Source organism: Oxyura jamaicensis, chromosome 4 (assembly GCF_011077185.1).
Source record: "Oxyura jamaicensis isolate SHBP4307 breed ruddy duck chromosome 4, BPBGC_Ojam_1.0, whole genome shotgun sequence".
Lineage (NCBI taxonomy): Eukaryota > Metazoa > Chordata > Aves > Anseriformes > Anatidae > Oxyura > Oxyura jamaicensis.
The window spans coordinates 68,329,889-68,344,540 of record NC_048896.1 but is presented as its reverse complement, the minus strand read 5'-3'; the positions used below and the strand labels follow the sequence as shown (position 1 = coordinate 68,344,540).

General features: G+C 41.8%; 1 protein-coding gene across 2 annotated transcripts in view; it reads left to right on the top strand.

Moving 5' to 3' along the window:
• Positions 1-10,331, top strand: part of PDGFRA (platelet derived growth factor receptor alpha) — a 34,837-nt gene extending 24,506 nt beyond the window's left edge. For both annotated transcript variants that reach the window (XM_035323747.1, XM_035323746.1), the window contains exons 16-23: positions 132-298; positions 1,419-1,534; positions 2,084-2,206; positions 2,803-2,914; positions 4,918-5,017; positions 5,136-5,241; positions 5,947-6,182; positions 7,000-10,331. In XM_035323747.1, coding sequence (XP_035179638.1) covers positions 132-298; positions 1,419-1,534; positions 2,084-2,206; positions 2,803-2,914; positions 4,918-5,017; positions 5,136-5,241; positions 5,947-6,182; positions 7,000-7,147 — 1,108 coding nt within the window. In that variant the 3' untranslated portion in view covers positions 7,148-10,331. The remainder of the gene's footprint in view (positions 1-131; positions 299-1,418; positions 1,535-2,083; positions 2,207-2,802; positions 2,915-4,917; positions 5,018-5,135; positions 5,242-5,946; positions 6,183-6,999) is intronic.
• The last annotated feature ends 4,321 nt before the right edge of the window (positions 10,332-14,652 follow it).

Here is a 14,652-nt window from a genome sequence, read left to right as displayed (position 1 = left end):
GCTCTTACACCCTTGTATTTCACAGCAATAAAGTTGTATGCCATAAGAACTGCCAGATGCATAGGATCTGGTGGGGAAGACTATGTAATACTAACTGTTGCAACTGTATTATTATTATTATTTAATTTCAGTTATGTGATTTTATCATTTGAAAACACTGGAGAATACATGGACATGAAACAAGCTGATACAACTCAGTACGTGCCAATGCTGGAAAGGAAGGAGGGATCTAAATATTCTGATATTCAGAGATCTGTGTATGATCGGCCGGCTTCATATAAGAAGAAATCTTTGTCAGGTAACATAGAATTGTCCCTTCCGTGTCTTATTTTTGCCATTTATGATATGGGCATAAACCACTCAGCTGTGTTCTGTAAGTGTGTGAGTATCAGCTATCAGCTAAAAGCTGGTGCTAGGACTGTCATGGTTGGTGGCAGGAGCGCATGCTCCTGGGGCAGAAGAGGTAGAGCTGCATATTTCCTTCTGTGCTGAGTTGCTGAGGGGCTGTGTTCTGCACTGGAGCTATAGACAGTCTTTGGAGGCAGTGATTTCATTAGTCGTGTAGTCTGCAAGATTTTGAGCAATAGGAATGAACAATAATAATAGTAATTTATATCGCTCTGTTTCCACTTACATTTCATATTAGCTGACACTTACCAAATGTAGAACACTCCCAAATACTTTCCTGAATTATGTAATGAAGATAATGAATGCATCCCATTCCCTGTCCCTTTTCTCAGAAACTAAATATGCTTTGCTTTAAAATAGGCACAGTCACTTCTGGCCCTAGGCCTCAGGAACTGAAGCATATCCAGTCCCAGATTTACCGGGCAGACTAATGCACTCATATTGTGCTCTCGGACAGTAGGGATAAATGAATCACTGAGTTTTGACTGTTTTTTTGCTGACATCTTTCATAAAAAAATAAATTTGTTGCCATAGAATTCCTGACCCATTTTGCTGGTATTGGATTCATCCCAGTGAATACTTTCTGGAAAACATAACAGTGTTCAGTGACAGTAAATGGATAAGAATGTATATGCATACACAAAAACCTGACAGAAGTACCACCTCTAAATAAATATTAAATAAAAATGATAAAAATAATAAATAAACCACACACTTGGTATTGTAAACAACTTGTATAACACTTCTTTGGGCCTTTTAAATTTCTCCCTTTTCTGTCATTCTGTGGTGGAAAAAATGCAGACAGGAGGAAAAAAAAAACTATATTTAACACAATGCAGCATGTGAGTGGCTGATGCAGACGTTAGAAGTGTTTAGTTATTATAAAAAGACTGTTTTGGTCATGGTACTCTGTTAAAATCATCAGCCTAGAATCATGATAGGTAGGGGGAAATTAATGTTGCTTTCACACTCTACAGCACAAACATATTTTTTTCTCTCTTTTTCAATAGATTCAGAAGTCAAAAACCTTCTTTCAGATGACAGTTCGGAGGGCCTCAGCCTATTGGATTTGCTGAGCTTCACCTACCAGGTTGCACGGGGAATGGAATTCTTGGCTTCTAAAAATGTAAGTAAATAAAACGTGTAAGAAAGTGTCAAAATGTCTTCAGCTGTGAGTTTCAGTTTAGATTCTAAAAACATGACGCAGTATAATATTCTTCTGGGGTTCTGGGCAGCTCTCTCACTTACCTGGAAATTGAGATCACCATGGTTAGAAAAATCAAAGCACCCTCCTCTTTCTCCTTTGCAGCCCATGACATTTGTGGAGTCAGGGTCCTGGAGAAGGTGGGGGAAGGCAGAGGCTGGGTGGAGGGTCCATGCAGCCACAGGCCAGCGTGCTCAGAAGCACAAATGTATCACTAGCACATGATGGGTGGAGGAGAAAAGAGTGGCATCCTCCCCACTGCAGTAACCCCACATGAGCCCCTGCTGTCTCTGGGGACTCATGCCTCCATGTCCCTGTTAGAGGGCAGGAATGACGGCTGTGCATTAGAAGGTCTTGTTGAGACTGTGCCCAGAAAACCAACAGAACTGGATGTTTTCAGAGGGCTCTGCAAGGGAAGTGGCCCTCCTGGAATTAGCATGTCCTTGAACTACTTAATTTCTCTCCGTGCAGTGCGTACACCGTGACTTGGCAGCTCGTAATGTCCTTCTGGCTCAAGGAAAAATTGTGAAGATCTGTGACTTTGGGTTGGCTAGAGACATCATGCATGATTCCAACTACGTCTCCAAGGGCAGCGTATGTACTTCTTAATCTCCCTAGCTCTGTTTTAATGGCAATGAGAAGTGTCAGCCTTAAATGTCAGTTAGCAGTGTTGGTTACACTAATTGACTGTTGCGATGAGCACTCTTGAGAACAATTTTTCTTCAGTTCATTAATTCACAGAACTTTCCTAAGTCTGCTTGAAAGCTGGAAAGCTCTTGGCCACACTTAGTGCTTCACAGGCTTAAGTTTTAACTGGCAAGTTTTGTGACTGGATAGATTAAGGAACTGTTACTGTGATATGTAGAGCAGTAACACATCAGTCAATGACATATCAAATCTAGATCATCAGTGCCACCCTTTGCACTGTATCTCCAATCAGCCTGGTCATTTGCTAGTAATAAAATGAATACAGTTACAGCTTAATCAGTTATTCTGGGGAGCAGAGTAGCTCTAATTGCTTCTAATCCTAGCACCTCTGTGTGACATGGAATTAAAAATAAATACTATCCATGTTAACACAAGTTTTCTTACAAAAGAGAAGCTAATCCTGGCTATCAAACAACTGTAATGGGAAGTATTTATTTAATGACTAACCTGTGTGCTTTGGGGTCTATTTCTTTTTGCTACAGACTTTTCTCCCAGTAAAATGGATGGCACCTGAAAGCATTTTTGACAATCTGTACACAACATTAAGTGATGTCTGGTCTTATGGCATTCTGCTGTGGGAAATATTTTCTCTTGGTATGTACTGTGAACACTTTCTTACGTGCCATAATTAAACTTTTTCAGTCCAAGCTGTTCCACATAAAGCATTTCAAATTCTACACTAGAAATATATGCATGAAATCAATTTGTAATTATTCTTCTATATGTGGTTTATGGGGTTTCAGGTCCCAGAATTAGGTGTGAAGAAGTCCATTCTATTATTTTTTTTTTTTAAAAAAAGATACTTTTTAACATTTTTTGCTAGAAAACTGAAAGCACTGACTGGAAAGCTGTTGTGGAAAAATATTGGTGTCTCCAGGCCAAGATAAAATTTCTGGCCAAAACGCAGAGGAACAAGCTTCCCCCATGCATCGGGGAGACTCGGCTGCATCCCAGCCGAGTGGCTGTTTTGAAGCAGTCTCTTCATATATGTTTCAAAAGATCCTGTCTTAGTCCCATTACTGAACAGACACAAATGTCAATCTTCTGGGACACTGATTTCTCATTTCCAGGTCAGCACTGTTCACACAGTTGGTTTATGGCAGTGTAAAGTGGTTATGACAACGTATAGCAGTTAGAGACAATGTACAGTTCCCAGCTGGGAACAGCCTGGCTCTTGACTCAGGCTGATTAATTAGCCTCCCGGGTGGGTGGCTGGCCTGCTTCAGCAAGTGTGCTTTGCCCAGATTTACTCAGAGCAGAATTAATCATGCCTGTATGGTGTCTACTACTGCCCCATGGCAACCCCAAGTCTAATGCTATTTTCTAGAATAAGCTGTCACGTTGCTGCTTCTCAAAAAACAAACAATCAAACAAACAACAACAACAAAAATCAACAAAACAACGCAGCAATTGCACCACTACTTATGGTATTAATTACTGTAATCTCTGGGCATTGTACTATCCATTCACCAGCATCCCTGGGAGACACAGAAGTGCCACTGTATAGATGGGGAACCGAGGCACAATTAAGTGCTTCGTGGTCCTGCTTGTAAGGTAGGGTCTGAAGCCTAGTTTTAAGGTGAAAACCTTGCTTTTGAAAGGGATGAGATCTTTGGAGTAAATATTACAGCGTGCATGCCTGCACCAAAGAAAATTGTTATTTCTTGGAAAGCAAAACACAGTCACAAGCAAGGGACTTGTCCAAAGTCACACAGAAAGCCAGAAGCAGAGCAGAGCAGTAACCTTAGGTCTGTCAAATGCAGACTGATGACCTGATCCGGGCGTCATTCAGACTCTTTGCCCAGTTAATACACTTTAGAAACACTGCAAAGGTATTTTTTTTTAAGTGGTTCCCACTTCAGTCTTTCCTGGCCAATGTTTCACGTCAGACCAGAAATAGATTGCAGCTGATGCAAACAACGTACTTCAGTTTTTTATTTTTTATTTTATTTTATTTATTTATTTATTTATTTTGGTCTTCTTCAGTTTAGTTTCATTAATTTTAATGGCATATCAAACCATGGCACTTTTTGGCCTGAGCAGCAAGTCAGTATTTGGAGAAAAAGACAATGTTTCAGTTTTATAAACAGGTTCTACGTTAGAGCCACTTAACATTGCAAGTAATGAATTACAAAGCTTCAGTTCTATGCAATTACACCCTTGCTGAGAGGAAAGAATATTTTGTACATGTAGGCACACAAGCCTGCACACAGCTTCCAGGCTTGTTAGCTATCATTTTTATTAACAGTTCTTATCTCACATCACGAAACATAAAATGATCAATAACTGGAATAGATATATGTGCCTCTGAACAGTTCTTAAAAAGCCTTTAAAACCAAGCTGCTTCTTACTCATCTAAACTCTTGTGTGTCCTCAGCACTCTCTAAAATTTAAAATATACCCTAGTGGAGTGTTAAGCAGACAAATGAATTGTGTGGTTTTCTCCAAGTCAGCATCTTTATATAGTTCAGCAAACACACACTAATTGGTATTTGTGGATATGTGAACATTTTCAATATCATAAGCTGTGATTTATTACAAGGTTGCAAGTATTAACACAATGTAGAACAGTATTTTTTCTTCTGTTTTACCTGCAGGTGGCACACCATATCCTGGCATGATGGTTGATTCTACCTTCTACAATAAGATAAAGAGTGGCTACCGAATGGCAAAACCCGATCATGCTACCAATGAAGTGTAAGTGTGTGTTTGGTTTTCCCATGCCTGGGCAGCCTGGACAATTTTGGCTTCAGCTTTCATTTGATAGCTCATTTTACTTCCCAGTTGATTAAACTGGTTTCCATCTTATCTGCAGGTATGAGATCATGGTGAAATGCTGGAACAGTGAACCAGAGAAAAGACCCTCTTTTTACCACTTGAGTGAAATCGTGGAGAGCTTGTTGCCTGGAGAGTACAAAAAGGTTTGTGTTTTCGGCATATATTTTTAGAGGGAGTTGTCACCGTTGTTCAGCCATCAGAACCACCGGACTGACACACCCTAACCTGCATGAATTACATGATTCAGGCAGGGACATTGCATGTCCTGGGGACATGAAGCTGAGGTTACCAAAAGAAGCAATTCTGCAGTTTTAGGTGGGAAGCAGAACTCTCATGAAATCCTACTGAGTGAAGGTTTTAGTGGAGGATTTTTTTCACGTATTTTCACGGGATTTTCCAGGCAGTGAAAGTATTCCAGAAAAGGAATTACTTGGCCCATATGTACAATCTTACTCTCTCCCTCTTTAGACCCTGCCACAATTCACCACCAGGTTTTCCTCTCAAACTCCTAACACCTCTTTAAAAGCTTTGCCTGCTCCATCATTTAGTGCTTCATTTCCTAATTTCATTTCCCAACCTGCTTTCAAACCCTTCCCTCTCCCCCTACCTCTTTGTCACACCTACTTGACTGTTTTATGCTGCCACACTCACTCCAGCATCTTCTAAAACCAACTTATCACTTCAAACTCCCAGTCACTTTAAGATGCTGGGCTTCTCCATCGAGTGTTGCAGGCTCAAAGGGCAAATGATGAATTAATGAGTGGGTTAATGAATCATAGTTACCCAGCTGAAGAAAAGTTGTCTTAGTGAATAACATCTAATGAGGGGGTTGAAATGAATATTTTCAGAGCTACGAGAAGATTCACCTGGACTTCCTGAAAAGCGATCACCCAGCTGTCACACGCATGAGAGGGGACTGTGACAATGCTTACATTGGTGTCACCTACAAGAACGAAGACAAGTTAAAGGACAGAGAGAGTGGATTTGATGAGCAGAGGCTGAGCGCTGACAGCGGGTACATCATCCCCCTGCCTGATATTGACCCTGTTTCTGAAGATGAGCTTGGCAAGAGGAACCGGCACAGGTGGGTGCGATTTTCAGATCAGGTGGCCCATCGTTACCATTCTGGGTCCTCTTTGGTGATGTGCATTAAAGCTTTTTATCATCCCGTTCCATTAATAGTTTCCTGGGCTCTGTTGGAGTTACTGACTAGGAAGGTCCCATGTAACTATGGCAATATGACTAGCCACAATATTTTCTATGGGAAATACCTTATTTTGGCTCTTTTGTGGCTGCCAGGGACACAGGGTGCTCCTGTGTGTCACTGGGACTCTCTTGCTAGCTTTGCCAAGTCACAGCAGCTGTCTGAGTGCTCTGTGGGCACATTTTTGTCCCTCCCGGTCAATGTATCACGGGACTGGTTAGTTCTGTATGAGACCAACTCCAAAATTCTGAAGTTTTTGTCATTAGCTTCTACAATATTTTTTCATTGACAGCAGTCTGTCCAGGACATTTTACTGCTTCCTGTTCAGAGTATACGAACAATTCCACTAAAGCACAGCACTGTCTAACCCCTACTGTGAGTGGCAGCGACTTAACTCACCACTGCCTTTTCAGCAGCATTGTATATAAAATTAGCAACCTAGACATTTATTTTTTGGATATTCTTGCACTGTTTTCAGTAAGAGGGCAAACGAAGTCTCTAAGAAACACCAATGAGATTAAGATTTATTACCTCTATTTTTTCATTCAGTATTAATCTATTTATTAGTCTTATTATCTTATTGCGTCATGCATCAGAAAGCACATGGGGAGGTGGTGTTCAGTTCTGCTAGAAACTGGGACACTTACCTGGCCACATTAGATGCATATTTTAACTCTGAGATGTTTGTCTCTTCCAGTTCCCAGACATCTGAAGAAAGTGCCATTGAAACTGGTTCCAGTAGCTCTACTTTTATCAAGAGAGAGGATGAGACCATTGAGGACATTGACATGATGGATGACATTGGGATTGACTCCTCAGACCTGGTAGAGGACAGCTTCCTGTAACCCCACGGACACCCTCTGACTCTGCACATGGGGAAGCTTGCCGTGCTGTCTACAGACTTCTGCTCCACAGAGAAAACCACTTTATTGCAATGTTGAGGATGTGAAGGGAAGATGGATTTGTACAGAGAAACTCCCAGTGATGGGCACGGGAATCAGCCTGAGTGTGAATGAGAGCGACGTGTTGAAGATGGATTTTTTTAGTGTTGCTTCTTGCAGTACTTCATTAGCATCTCAGTGTTGTTTGCCATTCAGACTGGTAGGAGGGAGAAGGAAAAGGCCACAAACAGACCAGTTTTGTGTTTCAAGGGCATTCCTATGACTTTGATGTATAGAATTTCCACTGCAGCAATACTTCACCATTGTAATTATGTAAATAACTGTCTACTCAAGGATCTTCTGAGGTGCACATTGAACACACTCCATGGATTTTAGAAGAGATTGCTCATGAATTTTGTGTACTTCCTCCCTCAATCTCAATGTCAGCTGCTGTTGAACTATCATGTGAATTGAAGAACATGCAAAAACCACTTTTGGACCAAAAGGGTCTGAAACCACAAAAAAACTGACCGGTACTAAAAAACATGTTACTTTTAACCATTAATGCAAGGGGAATAATAATAATAATAATAATTAAAAAACAGTCTATAATAGGTGTTAGAAACCTAGCAAGTCTTTATTAACTATAGAAGATAGCTGTTTTCATGATAATACTACTACTGTTTTCAGTAACACTAAGTGTATATTTTATAATTCATTGTCCTTCAGTAAAAGCACAGTCTCAAGAAATTTTATAAAGTATGATAAAAAAAAGTCTGACCTGAAAAATTTTATGAAACAATCCTTTTATCTGGCTGTGCAGAGTATTGCTCTGATTAGCTAAAACTACTTTACTACGGAGAAAAATTTGGATCTTATATTACACTAAGATTTAGTTTTCTATCATGAACTGAGTAGCTTTTCTAATCAGATGTACTAGAAGCAGTTATTGTCCTGCAAGTAAGTAAAGTTTTTTTTAAAATTAAATTTATGCCAGATTTCCAGGATGGAAATTATCATAAACCACCAGCAACATCCCATTGTTTAGTATTTCATGTGTACTCAAAAGAAATCTTATCCTGGGTTTAGCTGTGAAGAATCAATTTGGTATTTGAACTGCTCAAGGAACAAAGACATCTCTCCCAGCCTCGAGCTCCAGATTAAACAAGCAGAAATAATTCTGCAACAAGTATCCTTGTCTTAGTTTTCAGGTTTAAACAAGAGCAGAAATCTCTGACTTATTATCTTTGCAGACTAATTACAAATGGTAATTGCTTCCAAGTGTGCTTTTTGGAAGAAGGTGCATGAAAATGAACCTGATCTCAGCCTGCAATAGTTATTTTTGACACCACTTACATGAACAAAGTATTATGATTACTGCTATCACTATACAATGTGTTATTGATATATGATGCTTTGGAAGACTTACATGTGAAAAAAGGTACATCACTGCAAAGGGCCCCATACTTTCTGGTGCTCAGCTTTCAAACTTAACCCTAATTCAGTGTGACAAGCACCTCGCAGGAGTGCTCAGCATCTGGCATGACACAATCAATGCAAATATGGTTTAAGTTCATCCCTGTGTTGCAGTATTTTTCCTAGCAAGTGTGAGAAGTGGACCAGCAGTGAGTACAGCACATCCTACCTGGATCTGAACAACAAACTAAAATTTAGTTTGAAATGGCCCTAAAGAAAGCTACACAACTCCCCTTGGCTTCACTTGCGGATGGTTGTGGATCAAATGAAAGCTGATGTAATATTGTCAGTGTTACAGGCAAATAATTCTGGATCTTGGTTTCAAAATGTCACCTGGCTGAGGCCACGTACAAATGTTCTGCAGATGTGGAAACACAACCTGAAGTGAGGCACCTGCATTTCCAACCCTGGTGATGGCTGACAATCAGAATGAACCAAGAGCAATGGTGCATCCTCCATTTCCTGCAGTCAATAAAGACTGAGAGTCTTTCTGGGAGCTGTGCTTTAGCCAAACATGCCGCTGAGCTCTGTATGGGGACAACTGTGAAATATAAAGACTCTTGATATAGCCAGGACACACAAGATGATGTAAAGCCCCCTTCCAGCTATGAACTATGAATTGAGGAAACACAAATTGTCTATTGGATATCCCAGATATCTGAATGGCCACTTGAGACCACACGTGCCTTAATTTGCATGTGTAATCGTTACAACTACATGCTCAAATTAGGCAAGCAATTTCACCTGCATTTTTGCACATGGCCTAGTGTTCTTCAGGGTCTGAAAGTCAGGCCCAGCACATTTTATTTACCAGTTACTGGAATACAAGGACATTTTCACATGGTCTCCCCTTCCCCTCAATAGTTTCATTCTGTATCGCACAACACATCTTGGGGGTAGACCCAAACGGTGGATGCGAACCAGAGCCAGCTCACTTTCCAATGCATGGGAATGATAATTTTCCATCCTCTCATTAAAATTGTGTACATTAATTTCATCTGTAGCAGGGATCTAGCCAAACCCAGCTGGAATCAGATAAGCTGGCCTGGAAATTAGAATGAGAGGCAGAGGATGATTCCTTTAGTTTTACAACATTTTCAGTAGTACCAACTTTTTCTTTTATGGCTTAATTTTTGAGAAGCCACTGGAAGAGAAATTCCCAAACCTTTTTCTAGGGTAATTGTATAATGACAATCAACATTAGCCTATGAAACACAGCTTTTGATTTGGAATGGCCAACCAATTCCTTACAGTGTGGTCTTCAACTTGTACAAAAAGGTCCTATTTCATGATGAAGGACGTGAGATATGGTGATGTTATACATCAATATGTATATAAGTATTTTTATATAGACTTCTAGAATACTGCCAAAACATTTATGACAGCTATATCACTGCCTTTGTTTATATTTTTTTTTTTACTGTGATATATTCCACAGGCACGTTAACTGTTGCACTTTGAATGTCCAAAAGTTATATTTTAGAATAATAAAAAAGGAAGTGTTTCCAAAATGGTGGCTGTTGTGAAATGTTTGAAGAAGGGCAAACTGGCCTGAGTGATGGTAGGCACAAAATGTATTACAAAATGCCCCTGTTGATATTTTGTCTTTGAAAAAAAAATCCTGTAAATTAAGATCTCTATATTTCAATAAATGATATATAATTTAAGGATATGTGAGGGGTCTATACTCACTTATTGAAAGGTGGTTATAAGGAGTCAGTCTTTTTTTTTTTTTTTTTTAATTTTTATTTTTGTGAATGATGATCTCCCCACAAGAGTCGAAACGCTCAAAACTCTTCTGGTCTTGGCACTGTGTGTGCTGGTAGGTTTGATGCCCACCAGTCTGCACATACTGTGGAAAGGGTGACATGGGATGCAAACAGTAATGCTTTGTTGTATGCCTGCACTATATGTTCTGCCTCTCTGGTATAGGCTTTTCTGGTATAGGGTTTTATGCAAGGGTTGTTTTCAACAAGGAACTAAAACTGGCTTGTGTCAGTCTTTGGTCTGATGCTCTTGATGAATGTGGAAGATTAGATGACCCTGTCTTTAAATGGCTATGGTTTTTCTTCCTTTAGCCATGGATGTTTTTTTGTTTGTTTGTTTGTTTTTTAAGAAAAAAAAAAACTGAACAAACCTTCTTTACAAATCCAAACAAATTTTGCTCTGTGATGCTGAGCTCCCACAGGATTTAATATAACCAAATGAGAATTGGAAAAGAATTGCGTGATATCAGCCAGAAAACTGAATTAAACTTGTCTGATGAGCTCCCTGCTCTGCAAACTGTCCCTGTTTGCAAGCAGGAGCTGGGAAAGGCTTGCAGTGGGGAAGCCCTGAGAAGGGGCATGTTAGCAGCCTCCTGTCCAGGGAGTAGTCACTTTTGTTCAAACATTCCTTGAGGTGAACCCTCCCTCTAACATCTCCTTCACCAGTTCCTCACAAAACAAAGCCCCTCCTCACATCAAGCAGGGCGTAACAGCCTGAGCCCTTGCCTTAGGCACAGCTGAGTACTTCTCCTTTGCACCCTTGCCAAAGAGGATTCCTTATCCCAGAGCACTGTGTGGACAGGCAACAATTCCCACCACATCAGGGGTGGGGAGAGAGTCACAGCAGTGCTGTGAGCTTATGTCTTGTGTCCTCAGCTGTGTGCCTGCTGGGCTGCAACATCAGCACCTGCATGAGGCATGGGGAGCGACAGACTTATTAATCCTGATGCCCTATTACAGGGGGGATGCACAAATCCCTTTCTGTCCCCTTCTTTCCTGTTGCAGAGCAGGAACACATTCACCACTGCATCAGGTACGACTGCATGCATGTGTCCACACTGGGAGCCCTCCTGCTGAAGTAGACCCACCCTGCACAAAAGCCCAAATTCTCACTGCACTGGAGACCACAGCCAAGGTTTCCCCAGAAGTCATGCTCACGGTCCTGCTCCCTCTCTCAAGGCCTATGTGTGTATTTGGCTGAAAATCCACCAAGGGAGCTTGCTGGCCTGTGGAAGAGTCATTTGCCAGGAGACAGGAGCTGGGGTGAGAGCAGCAGTGTGCCATGAGCAGTAAAGAGGGGTGGGCTCCTGGCCAGGATGGGACGGGAAAGGTAGGGAGCAGCCTTTTACACAAACCCGAGGTGGGAGACTTCAGCGTATGCAGGTGAGAAGGCCTTTGGCTAACCTTCTGGCTTGCTGTGCCAACAGGGAACAACGGTTCCCTCAGGAACAGCAGTCACCCAGTCACCCCTGGGAAGATGCTGGTGGCACCTGAGGCAGGGTGAGCTTGCAGCTGCCTCAGTGAGGTGGCCACATCCCATCACCTGGTGGTGTAGGAGCTGTGTGTTGGGGTAACCCCTCGGAAAGATCAGAGAAAATGAAAGGTAAACCTTTCATATGCTCATACATGACGAAGAAGGAAAGCCGTATTGCAGAGCTGGGCTGGCCCATGAAGCCATCAGCTGAAAGAAAGCACATACACCATGGGAGTCTGGACACGGTGACCACAGTAAGACAAAGGACAGGGCTTAGCACCCATGGGCTCATCAGCCCAGCCCTTTCTCTGTCCTACCCCCTTCAGCACAGCCAGCCTTCATGAGTACAAAACACAGTGGGTGATGGAGGAGGCACCCAGTCCCTTCCTCTAACAGTGCTTGTTGTCAGTGCCCTCCAAATTAAAAAACTTATTTTAAGTTCATCCCCACCCATATAACTAGAGGAGATGTTTGGGACACCTTTAAAAGTTCTGATGTTTCCTTGCATTATTTTCACCTATTCTGAAATAATGAACAAAAGTTTTCTTTTCTGAGTTGGCCACAAGATGGAAGCATCAGACAAAAATCTGTTAAATAGTTCCTCTTTTCCTCATCTTTTTTTCCCCCTTTTGGTTTCAACAGCAGCACAGATGTGCTGCCACCATAGAGGCAGAGCAGCTGGAGCCTCTAGAGAAATAAGAGGTAAAGGAATACATTTGTTGTCCATCAACTCCAAATGTTTTGTTTTGAAGGACTTTTAACATGGGTATGATAACCATAGTTTTCTGTAGGGTAAGACCTGTGGAAGAAGTTCCTGTCTAAGAGTAATACATATACTCAAGTCTATTCATACCAAAGGAAAAACTGAAACAGCATCATGGAAGAGAAGGAATTACATGGGATGTATTTGGGCCAAAATTATACATTTTGTGTTAAAACATATAGCCCTAATCCTGCAAAGCTGGAAGCCTCTCTGGCAACTGCCATGCTGTCCTGCTGTCCTGATGGCTCTGTTGAGCACGCTGATTTTTACCTCAAAATAAAATAAAATAAAACTGGTGGAACCAGTCTAATGCACAGAGCCAGAACTGCCAAACCCTAAACCCCCCAGCAGGCATCCAGGTTCAAGTGTTTTGAGTTTGCAAACTATTCTAAATCCTGCAGCAATCTCATGCATCACGCATTTCCATATCCACCCTGCCATTAGCACTGCTGCAGTCCGCCAGCAGGAGCTTCACCTGCTCTATCATTTCTCCATGGAAATGACACAAGGTTTGTAAAAAGAAGGATGTGTTTATTAGACCAGCTGATAGAGCTGAAAAAAATGAGAAGTAACTCGTGTCAGGACTTGAGGTAGGGCCTGGGCGTCTAAAGCTGGCAAGTATTTTCCAGCTCTGCTAATTGGGCTAACAAAAGACATTCCCAGAACTTCACAGCATTTTCTTTTCACATTTGGGTGTGTTTGTATCTATACAAAGTGCCTTTGTGAGATCTTTGGCTGGTTGCTTTAAGAGGTAGAATTTTATTTTTCTCACAATCTATTTGGCATGCAAAATGCTGGGTGCTTTGGTAGGTAAAAATGCTGCTGTACTGATGTGGGAATGATGGCAATGCTTTAAAGCCAGTCTTCAATGATAGAAAAAAAAGTCTGCTGTCGTCATTTAACCTGGCATGCTGTATGACACAGACCAGAGGGTTTTCCCAAATTAATTCCCATCTGAACCAGAGACTGAAAAAAAAGAAATCTAAAAATATAAAAATTAAAAAAAAAAAAAAAAGCGGTCTTTTCTCATCTCTGTGAATCCTTGTGTAAATATCAGGTTTTGCAGCTGCTTACATGTGAGACAAATGTTATTAGTTCAGCACTCTGGGCATGCACCAAACCACGACTTATATTTCTGTGCTGTTTGCTCAGAGGAGCTCAGGAAGCTGTTAGCCACCATCCCAAGGCTGATCTGCTGGGTGAGCCAGGGAGTGGGATTTCGTCAACACATTTCCATCGCTTGCAGTTTAGTTCCTCATTTCTGTCTTTGGCAGTTTTGGCTATGTGTGTACAATTCTCTGATGCTCTGTGTATGCAACAGGAGCTCCTCTGGCTGGAAGTTAGCGGAGGCAGGCTGGCCTGAAAAAGGAAAGGTGTAGCCAAAAATGGTGTGGTGTTTTGGCCATAGGTGAACTCAGTTAAACGTGAAGGTTTTCCCTCTCTTTCCTAGGAGTTCGAAGGCTTTTCTGAGCTGTGCCTCTCTGAGCAGAGCAGGAGGGATGCTGCTGGTGAGCCCACGCAGGAGGCACAGAGCTGCTCTGTGCCCGGCCTATGTATGCACAGGGCTTTGGTGACAGACAGCTGCCTGCCTTTGTCCTTTACATATGGAAAAGTAGGACTGGACAGAGGACACTTGTTACACCAATCCCAGCTACAACATAGGCTTGTAGCAGCACAGAGGTCTGCACTGCTGCCTTTGGCTGCAGGCACGAGGGGCTGTTGTCATCCCACGGGCTGGCTGGGAGGGCTGCAAGGTGGCTGGCACAGCTGCTGAGAAGATACTGGGCCGTGGCTTATTCTGCTTTTTCTGCTGTTTGGCAGAGGCAGGGTCCGCAGGAGGCCAAGCACTGCTCAAAGTCACTCCCAAGAGTGAGAAACCCTCAGAACTAAATATCATGAGGAGCGTTGTTGAAAATGTTCAGTGAAGCTGCATTTCGAGAGAAAATGGGTTTGGAAATGTCAGCATTCTGTAAAAGAAGAAGAAAAAAAT